The sequence below is a fragment of the Falco naumanni genome, chromosome 5 (genome assembly GCF_017639655.2).
Source record: "Falco naumanni isolate bFalNau1 chromosome 5, bFalNau1.pat, whole genome shotgun sequence".
Taxonomy (NCBI): domain Eukaryota; kingdom Metazoa; phylum Chordata; class Aves; order Falconiformes; family Falconidae; genus Falco; species Falco naumanni.
The window spans coordinates 87,243,168-87,253,704 of NC_054058.1; the positions used below are offsets into that span (position 1 = coordinate 87,243,168).

The 10,537-nt window shown below is 48.2% G+C and overlaps 1 protein-coding gene across 1 annotated transcript; it reads left to right on the forward strand.

Moving 5' to 3' along the window:
• Window positions 1-471: 471 nt before the first annotated feature.
• PIM3 (Pim-3 proto-oncogene, serine/threonine kinase) lies at window positions 472-5,737 on the forward strand. The gene is made up of 6 exons (XM_040596323.1): window positions 472-1,160; window positions 1,529-1,638; window positions 1,787-1,837; window positions 2,138-2,501; window positions 3,799-3,975; window positions 4,141-5,737. The coding sequence occupies exons 1-6, from the start codon at window positions 1,076-1,078 to the stop codon at window positions 4,323-4,325; spliced, it is 972 nt and encodes a 323-aa protein (XP_040452257.1). The 5' UTR covers window positions 472-1,075; the 3' UTR covers window positions 4,326-5,737.
• The last annotated feature ends 4,800 nt before the right edge of the window (window positions 5,738-10,537 follow it).

Sequence of the window (10,537 nt, forward strand, 5' to 3'; positions counted from 1 at the left end):
CCCCAGCGATGGCGGCGCTGGCAGCGCCCCGCCCCCGCCCGGCCCCAGGCGCAGCGTCTCGGCCAGGGCGCGCGGCGCGGCGCGGCGCGGAGCGACCTTCCCGCAGCCGCGGGGCGGGGCCGGGCCGGGCCGCCGCGGCATTCCCGCCCTGCCACCTGGCCTCGCTCCGTCGCATGTAAATGAGACCCCTCCTCATTGGCCGCGCCGGTAGCCCTTTGAAAAGGCGCCCCGCTATTGGCCGCACGGAAATGTTAACGCAAATAGGAGAATCTCCCCCCCCCCCGCCCTTTTTTTTTATTTTTTTTGCCGCTAATGTGTGATGCGTTCCTCAGACAGTCTGTAACTCTGCGCGCCGGTTACTACAAATAAGTAGTTCCCAGCCCCCCGCCCTCCCCCCGCCCGCCCGCAAGATGGGGCGGGACAGGAGGCTGCAGTCCCGGCCGCCGCACCGCGGGCGCCCCGGCGCGGAGGGGAGGGGGCCGCTGGGGCGTGGGGGAGAGGTGTTTCCCCCTCCCCCGCGGAGGGATATCCTCGGCGCGCTCGCCGCGCTCTGCCCGCACCAAAATATTGGGAGTTAAGAGGCGGCTCAGCGGCTCCGCCGGCTCAGAAGCGCGCGGGCAGGCACGGCGGCGGCGCGGCTCCTGCGCCCGCCACGGCTCCACTGCGGCGCCCAGCCCGCTCCCCGCCGCGGCGGCCCCCGCAGGGGCGGGCTCCACGCGCGGCCCCGCAGCCCTCGCGCCCGCCTGCCTCCGCGGAGCACTCTGGTCCCGCCTGCGCGCGCCCTGCGCGGGTCTCGGCGGTTAGAAGAGGGAGAGGAGGAGCGGCGCCCTCGCCGGCTGCGTTTCGCCGGAGGACTCGGTGCGACCGCCGCGTGGATCCGCGCCGGGGGGGATCCCCCAGGACTCCGTCGGTGCCCGCTCCCGGCCGAGGAGGGAGCAGCGCGGCAGGTCTCGGCGGCCCGCCGTCCCCAGCCGGCTCCGGAGAGCGGAGAGCCGCACCGCGCCGCCGAGCGCGCAGCCGGGAGGCCGCCGGCGGTGCCACCGCGGGGGACTCGCCGTCCCCCCCCCTTCGGAAGATGTTGCTCTCCAAGTTCGGCTCGCTGGCTCACATCTGCAGCCCCACCAGCATGGACCACTTGCCGGTGAAGATCCTGCAGCCAGGTACGGCGGGGCCGGCGCCGGGGCTGGGGTGTCCCCCTGCGAGCGCAGCGCGTCGGGCGGGGCGGACCGGCCCCCCGCTACCCGCGGGGCTCGGGGCCGGCTCCCCGCAGTCCCCCGAAACTTCGGGGTGCGCTTGGGTTTTTTTAGTGTGTTCTTGTGGTTTTTTGGGGCTTTTTAAAAATTGAAGAAGACAATTTACTTAAAACCAGTAAAAGCCTGGGGCAGAATTGGGGCAGCGCATCATACGCGTCCCCCGGGCAGAGCACTTGGGGGCTTTTGTTATTAGCTTTTTTTTTATTTTTATTTTTTGGCGAAGCGCAGCGCGGCTGCGGACACTGACGCGGTGCGTTTCCCTCTCGTTTCCCCAGTGAAAGTGGAGAGAGAGCCGTTCGATAAAGTCTACCAGGTGGGCTCTGTGCTGGGCAGCGGGGGCTTCGGCACAGTCTACGCCGGGAGCAGGATCGCCGACGGCTTACCGGTGAGGCGCGGGGCGGCGCGGGGGGGGGGCGGCGGGCGGGAGCGCGGCCCGGGCGGGGGACGGCGGGCGCGGCCCGGCCCTCCGCGGAGAGGCGCAGGCTGCGGCCGCCCCTCCGCTCACGGCGCCTTCTCTCCAACCCGCCCCGCAGGTCGCCGTGAAGCATGTGGTGAAGGAGAGGGTGACCGAGTGGGGCACGATTGTAAGTACCCGGGGGAGGTGGCGGGGGGGCTCCGAGGGCGCTGCGCGGCCGCGGGACTCCGCCGCGGCGGGGCTATTGTGTGGGCGGCGGGGCCCGCCCCGCTGGCGCGGCCTCTGCGTCGGGAGGGAATTTGGCGGGGGTTCGCCGCCGCAGCGCCGCGCCCGCCCCTCGGACTGCGGCAGCGGCGGAGGGGGCCCGCCGGCCGCGCCCTCCTCCCCGCCCTCCGCCCGCCCTCCCCTCGGCGCGGGGGCGCCCCGGGCCGCGCCGCCCCCCGCTGACCCGCGCCCCCTCTGTGCCCAGAGCGGCGTCATGGTGCCCCTGGAGATCGTCCTCCTGAAGAAGGTGGGCTCCGGCTTCAGAGGGGTCATCAAGCTGCTGGACTGGTACGAGCGGCCCGACGGCTACCTGATCATCATGGAGCGGCCCGAGCTGGTGAAGGACCTCTTCGACTTCATCACGGAGAAGGGCGCCCTGGACGAGGAGACGGCCCGCGGGTTCTTCCGGCAGGTGCTGGAGGCGGTGCGCCACTGCTACGGCTGCGGCGTGGTGCATCGGGACATCAAGGATGAGAACCTGCTGGTTGACCTCAGGACAGGCGAGCTGAAGCTCATCGACTTCGGCTCGGGGGCCCTCCTCAAGGACACGGTTTATACCGATTTCGACGGTACGTGCCCTCCCCGCAGCCGGGGCAGCCCCTGGGCACCGGCGCTGGCCGGAGCCCCGCACCCCTCCCCGGCGGTGCCCCCCCCGGTAGCTGCCGCCCGTCCCGTCCCTGGCGCCTGGCAGGAGCGAGCGGTGCCTCTGACGCAGGGGTTCATATCAGGTCTATCGGTAATGGAAACCTTTGGACCCAAAGCAGCTTAGGGGTGTTCAGTTGCGTAGGAAAGAAGTGATTCCAGGCAGTGACGCAGCAGTTTATGTTTCCCTGTCTTGGAAAAAGCAGGTTTTTTCCTAGAGGGCGATCTGTTTACATGGAGGCTTCACCAGTGTCGGATGTTTCCATGTGTGGATGTGCAGTTTTTATATGCGGCGCTTTTTTTAACTTGGAGCGGTAGCCCCCCCCCCCCCCTCCCTTTCCACCAATGTCCTGGAAATCCCGCATTGCAGATTTCAAAGCGATGGGGATAAATACGCTCCCTCAAAATGACTTGATGCTAGCTCCGGGGCCGGGTGCCACCCTTTAGAGAGGGGAAAGGTGAAAATAAGCCTGTGTGTGACAGAAGGGAGTCTTTCCCCCAGTCCTTGGAGAGTAACTGATGTAACAGGGGACTCTTCCCCTGCTTCCCCCCCCACCCCCAGCTGCCGCATTCGCATCTGTTTGTTGTGAAACCCGAAGCCCAGCCGCACGTGACCCTCAGCATCACGAATTCCCGGTTTTGTTTGGTATCCAAGGAGCCCGCAGGCACCCGGGGGGCGGGTTGGGAAAAGCTGCCGCATAGAAGCCCGGGGGGGGGGTGGGGGTGGAGGGGGGGGGTGGGTCGGGGCATTAAAAACATAGAAATTTTAAGCGGCCCTTTTTTGTTTACTGCCTTGCGGAATTGGATAAAGCAGATTAGCCCCACGTAATACGGGTAGACCTGGGTTTCACCTTCTTGCCGCCCTCTCTTCTCCTCCCCGCCAGCCCCCTTTGTCCTTTTGTGTCTATTTTTGGTGTGATGCTGCAGACGCCACGTGGTCAGTGAAAGGGAGCTTGCCTCAGTAAACAGTCAGCTGATGGGGCTGTGTTATTCCTTGCAACAGAATAGCACAACCGGATGGGCCAAGTCTGTTGATGGTGTAACCCCGCAGATGACCTGAAATTACACCACTAATGGCTTTGGCCCATAAGAAATTTAAAGCCTTTTTTTTTTTTTTTGACTCAGAAGTGACAAATTATGAATTTCATTTAGCCCTACTAGAAGAAGCTGAACAATAGGGAAGTGCTCCAAACCTTTAATATTTTTTTTTTTGCTTGCTTTTAGGAACGAGAGTATACAGCCCTCCAGAGTGGATCAGATACCACAGATACCATGGAAGGTCAGCAACAGTATGGTCTCTGGGAGTTCTGCTGTATGATATGGTTTGCGGAGACATCCCTTTTGAGCAAGATGAAGAAATCTTGAGGGGACGATTATACTTCAGGAGAAGAATTTCACCTGGTGAGTTCTATAGGGGTCAAGTGGGGGTTTGTTTTTTGTTGTTAGGGTTTTTTTTTTCAATAGTCCTGGACACTTGAGCTTGTATGGGTGGATTTTTTTTATTCAGGGTTGATTTTTTTTTTTACTTTTCTAGTCTAAAATTGCTTTTTTGTTTGTTTGTTGCAGAATGTCAACAGCTGATCAAATGGTGCCTTTCACTGAGGCCTTCAGACAGACCAACACTTGAGCAAATTTTTGACCATCAATGGATGCACAAATCTGAAGTAGTGAAGTCTGAGGACTGTGACATAAGGCTACGGACCCTTGATACTGATGTATCTAGCACAAGTTCAAGTAATGAGAGTCTGTGAATTACTAAGGACCTCGCACTGGGAGGGGAGCTACAAGCAGAAAGACCACAGTGCTGCTGCCAATACGTAGGAGGGGCTAGAAAAATACATTCATTATTCTGTAGTTGAATCTTTGTCTGAGGGACTTGATTTTATTTTCCCCCTTTGCTGGTTTCTGCTTTGGAATGAGAGATTTCCTTTGGAAACGCTAATGTTTGGGAGTTGCAGGCCAGTACTTAGTCAAAGACTGACCTTATTAAGAAAGCAGTGACCTCTTGAATACATGGTAAACTTTTTTGCTCTCATAGAGCCTGGACTAGATTTTATTTGCTTTTGAGTGCCTTTTTGAAAGCTGCTTCAGTGGGACTTTCTTTTTTGAGCTGTGTATGTCCAAAGAAGATCCAGTTCATTATAGGAATTTGCTCCCTTTAGACTCAGTGCTGGAGGAAGCAGCTCCTATGATGCATTGGAGAACATGTTCGGTGATTGAATGAAGTAGTCCCATCCGCTGGTGATGGAATACTTGAACACAGACATTTCACTCCTGCCCCCCAGCCCTTTCCAAATCCAACCCACCTCTGCTGCTCAAAATATTTCCTATAGCCTGCACAGAAATATGAACAGGTATATCAGCTTTTTTATCAGAAACATTTATTCATGTTTCCTTTCATCATCTCTCTACCATTGGGCATGAGAAGCCCCTTTCTCAACTCCCCCTGGCCTTTTGTCACCCTGCGAGTCTTAAAGTGTGTATGGGCATGTTGAATGCACAATCAATGCAATATTCAAGGACTTTACTTTTTTTTTCCATACCTGTATAATATGTTTATGTAAACTTGTTTTTTCCCATGTACTATACAGTTATTTATTGTTTGGAGTTTAGAAGACCTCCCACAGGTTTCAGCTGTGGCTATTTATTTGGTTAATTTATTTGGTTAGAGTTATTCAACACTGTGCTTTCCCCTCCTTCTCCCCATGGGAATTCTAGTGGTTTGCCCATGGTACTTTTTTCTGCATTCCTGTCAACTTTTGTTTAAAAAAAAAAAAGACAAAAAAAAATTTTCTGACCTTATCAGTTTTTGTTGAAAGATGGAAAATTGTTGTACAAAGTCTAATTTAAGGGAAATAGAATGACTTTTTAAAGTTTTAGTCAGTATGCCTTTTGTCTGGTATTACTGTACCAGAAATGTAAAGTAATGCTGTTTGGAAGGGTTTTAAATTATTGACATTGTACAGTCTCCGTGCATTGGCTCTGGAAGGTAGAGTGGCAGAGTCATAAACCTTAATTTATTTTAATAGCTGTGTTTCTGTGATCTGGTTGCATTTATGCAGCTTGGATTTGGATTTTTTTTTCTTCAGTTTAACAGTGTGAAATGTATGGAGATCATATTTTTTATACAGGTATTTCAATTAAACTTTTTTTGTATATAACAGTTCTGTGTTTGTGTGCTCACTTCTGTTTTCACCGTTACTTTTGGTGCCCGCTGGGGAACATTTCCTCTATTACCTTCTCTACCTTGTAAAGGTCTTACAGCAGCTGTCCGTGCCATTAAGCAGTGACCATTTTGGAAGAATTAATCCCTCCTCTTGACTGTGTCTGCTTGATGGCTGTATTTGATGTCGAACTGGAGAAAGTGTATGATATAACACTGCACTAATGGCCTACATAGAAGGGAACTGCCCAGTAGTTGTGGGATTTTTAACTGTAAACACTGAATAACTGAAATACCACTGTGCTCATTGTCCCTAAGTACAAGAAGGAAGGATTTTTGTAGTCACTGGTGGTTACTGTGTTCACAGTTGACATGTTTACTTTCCATTACATTCAGTTTCCTTCCACCTGCTTACCCCTTCCTCCCAGGGGGTGGATGGGAATTTCCTGTGACCTTACGGGAAGGGGACAGCATTCTTGGAGAGCAGGATGACTTTTCCTTCAGCTCACTTAGATTATAAAAAAGAAAAGGCTGGTGTGTCACTTTAAAAAGCACTGGGGAATGGTGTGCTGTTCTCGTCCATAGCAGCTCACTCAGCATGTTGGGAGTAAAATCCTGCAGATTACCGAGTTCATCCTAGTCTCTGCAGCTAGAGACTGACCTGACTTAGTCTTTTTGCAGGGGTGGTAGCAATTGCGAGGTTTAACTACCACAGAGGGATCTACAAGGTATATTCAAGGGTGCGTTCAGTCATTAAATATGCTTTGTAGTAGTCACAGTGCAGGGCTAGGCTTGGAATCTGTTTGGTTTATGTTATTTTCCTTTCTGGGGATTTTTCTGCCAGCACATCTACTATTATTTTGGTTCCCTGTGGGGAATATCTCACTTGCTGACATCACATCAAGCTCCTGATGCTGACTAGTTTAGACTTAAAATGCCACTGAATAGCAGGAGGTAAAGCAGAAGGAAAAAGACCATTTTTTGTGTGCACAGTTTTCTGATGACACGGGGAGGGGGGAAGGTGCGTAGCTTTTTCTTGGCCATAAAAAGGAAGTTCAAATGACTTGTCAGGGGGAAAAAACCATAACACACGGTTGTGTCCATCAATTTGTCTGTTTTCTGGGTTTGTTCCTTTTTCAATTTAGACTTGTTTCTCCAGTTTTTAATCAAAATCTGTGTGCCCTAAACCTAGTCCGTGGGAAATTCACAAACACATGAAAATGCCTATTGTTAGAACTCTGTTCACAGAAATAGAAGATTTTATAGCTAAGATTGCTTAGGGAAATCAACACAATCGTGTCCTAAGAGAAGAACCCTTAAATGTGAAGATTGGGAGTTTTAATTGATTATATATTTTTGCTTAAGGGAAGGGACTCAGATAAACTACAGGAGAGATTATCCCAGCTCCTAGCTCAGTTCTTCAGGGAAGCACGTTTCTAACCACAAGTGGTCCCTGGAGAAATTCCAGTAGCTGATGATAATTAACATCTTCCACTCCAGTGGCTTCGCATGCTCGCAGCTGTTGAGAGGGGTGGTAGCGAGGCCGTATGGGTGAGCTTCAAAGGGCTACCAGAAAAGCGATTCTAAAAATACTTTTGTAAAGCTATTGTTGATTGCTGAACTAGGGACTTTCAACGTTTCCACAGGAGCCTATGTTTCTTTCCTTAGCTTCACAGAGAATTTCTGTTGAAGCAGTCTGTTTTGAAACATAAAAACTAGGTTTTCACCTTTTGCTACTGAGGCAAAATGCATTAAAAGGATAAAGGTCAAAAGGACACGGGCGCAGAGTGCTGACTCCCCTCTGGGATTAGCTCAACATAAAAGGTGCACTTTCAGTACTGCACAGGCAGCTTTAGTTGTGAAACTCCCCTGTACACTAATAGAAGCCACGTGGCTGAAACACCATATACTGAAAGTAATGATTTGTAAAAATAGCTTTTCATTACAGTTGAAAGTTGGAAAATGATGTGTTAATATAGTTCCATTAGCTGAGTGTTACTGCCAAAATGAACAAGTCGGTGACAGCTCCTGGTTTCTCCTGTGCTTCTGTCTGGTATTTTAGTATCATTAAATGTTACTTCTCTGGGATCCTCCTCTTTATACTCCGCACCAGGCTGGTTTTCAACAGCACGAAGCTTGAAAAGTAGAATTCAGCAGACCATTCAAAATACTACTGTTTAAATCACAGCCTGTTTTAACCTTGACAAATTGATTTAGCAATGATCATACCTAGGCATGTATGTATGCTACTGGCTTCGTAACAGGTATTTTAAACATATTCTAATGCTGAATGATCTTTGACAATGTAGTATTTTGTGTAATTCATATCCCTAATAAAACTCATTCTTCAGTTTGCGCAAGCACTTCTCTCTTTTTTTTTTCTTCTTCTAGTTAACTAAGCTCATATTTACTGAAGCAGATGAACAAGAGCCCTTTGAACAAAACTATCAGAAGGATGTTAGGAAGATTGACGAGGGTGTGTTCTTGCCAAACACTTACGCTTTTCTTTCAGTGGTTTACTGACCTCTGTTGGTGAAATTAAAGTATATGTTCCAAAAATAATGATGCATAAATTGGGAAGAGAGATTTTAAAATGCTGCTGACTGACATTTTTAGATGTGGAAGAGTATGACTAATACTTAAATATCCCACAATGTTTGAAAAGCTACCATCACAAAAAGAAGAAGAAAAAAAAAAAAGGAAAAAATTAAGATACTACAAATATGAAAATAGCTTTTCAATTTAAGGGGGAAGAGGGCGTATGAATGAGTTCAAAAGGTTGTCAGCTCTGCACCTGAAATTACAGAGGTAACCTGCCTAGTGAGCCCCCCCATCACTTACATGACTCTTGGCGTGAGCATTTATGAGCATATTAGCCCTCATTCTTCCACTCCATTTCAGTCACAAGGAGAAGCACTTGTCTTCTGCCATACAGATGGGCAATAATTCTCAGCAGTGTAACTAGATAACAGAACAGAACACTGTGGCCCTATCAGCTTATTATTAGTGGATTTTTTCGACTAACAGCAGTGATGCTACTGTTGGTAGCAGAAGTCAAGATGGTGGCATTTTAATTTCATTGCAGTACACAGTTTTTTCTGATATTGTACTGAAGTTTGCTATGCTTGTAAATTCGCAATTGCTTAGTTTCACGGTTACCTGTGATTTAAAAATGTAATATGTTTTTGCCTAAGGGGTTCCTTCAGGTAGCTGATATACCAGAGACATATTAAGCTTTGGTTATATTGCGGAACTGCTGAAGAAAGTGATAAGGAGGCCAGAAACCCGTGCAGCTAAAAATAAATGTAAATCTGTATTTAGACAGAATTCCTAATTAATTTCAGAGAATGTTTATTTCAAAACTGGTGGATTCATGTGGATCAATAAGAGATGTGGTCATAGAGACAAACCAGTCTTTACTTTTGCTGAAGTTACCAGAGAACCCCAGAACTGGGGTCTAACTCAAAGCAGAATGAGGAGCAGTAACATAAATCCATTAAACTCTTGCAGAGATTTTCCTAGCTCACAATTCCACTCCTGTTCCAATAAATTTTAAAATAATTCAATCTTTTATGTCCTTGGCTGCTCATAATATTACTATGATTTGTAATATGACCAGGCCCACTCAAGTTTTAAGAAACATTACATGGTTTCCAAGTATCTGTTAAAATTTGCATATTTATATCTCAGATGCTAGGATTTCCTTTTCCTTAAGAACAGCATGTAGGAAATTACTTGCCTACAGAAGCATTATGCCTACCTAATGATATAAATTCAATATAGGTCTCAGATTAGCTGTGTTTAAGCTCTAATTAATATGGTCTTAGTAAGAATGTTATCTATTATAGCTAATGCTCTGCTAATTGACTACACAAACCATTATGTAAAAAGCTTCTTATATTAGTTCAGTAAGAGAATTAGTGAGACCCATACTTTACCTTGCACTCTTTCTCAGGTAAGTCGCTGTTAAATGTGGAAATTAGACCCAAGTCATAGGCAACAGAGCATCTTGTGGATCAGTATGCTTCTTTGTTTACTATTAATGACTCAGCAGTCACTTTAACTCTCCAATCAGGAATAATTGGAATAATTAATTTACAGAAAATTATACTGAAAACTGAAGGGTATTTTGCTCAGTTCTGTAGAGAAGTCAGAAAAAATGTTTTACCATTTTGTGAAACATTGTCTCTGTAACAGTTAGTTGGATTTTTTTTGTTGTTGTTATATATGTTCTACGGGGGAAAAAAGATGCTGTTTTGTTGAAACAAAAAAGTTTTGCTTGCAACACCTGTTTTGGTAATTATGAATGGTCTGGTTTCAGGGTCGAAGTTTGTCTCTCCACTTTTCCGCCTCCCTTCTTTTAGGACAGGAAAACATAAGCATCAAATATCAGTCTCAGTCTATTCCAGTTAAAATATATAATTTTATTAACAAGCATACGCTATAAAAGGTTGGAGTGGGCATCTCACAAATGGTTTTATTTTTGCTAAAAGTTACTATACCTAATAGTGTCATGAAAGGGAGCAGCCTCTTTCAGGGTCATCCCACGGAAAGATGTCCATTAATCTGAAGTAAATGCTCCCATGTTCAGACTCATGCAAGGTTTTTTTCTGTTTTTTTAATGCCTATGTAATAGTAAAAGTCTCACAATATACAGATCTACATCACCACAGAAAAGCATAACAAATCTCAGCTTTCCAGAGGTAACGTATATTGTCCAAGCAGACGTAAATAGATAGTTAATCCACAGGAATGCAGATTAAGTTGTGGTAAGGAAGAGCTTTATATCTGTAAGGATAG

What these genes read in the sequence shown, in the direction of transcription:
- PIM3 (XM_040596323.1), top strand. Translation starts at nt 1,076, where the DNA reads ATGTTGCTCTCCAAGTTCGGCTCGCTGGCTCACATCTGCAGCCCCACC. An exon ending in GGTGAAGATCCTGCAGCCAG is followed by an intron (nt 1,161 to 1,528) that starts GTACGGCGGGGC and finishes TCGTTTCCCCAG; the next exon opens with TGAAAGTGGAGAGAGAGCCG. An exon ending in TGACCGAGTGGGGCACGATT is followed by an intron (nt 1,838 to 2,137) that starts GTAAGTACCCGG and finishes CTCTGTGCCCAG; the next exon opens with AGCGGCGTCATGGTGCCCCT.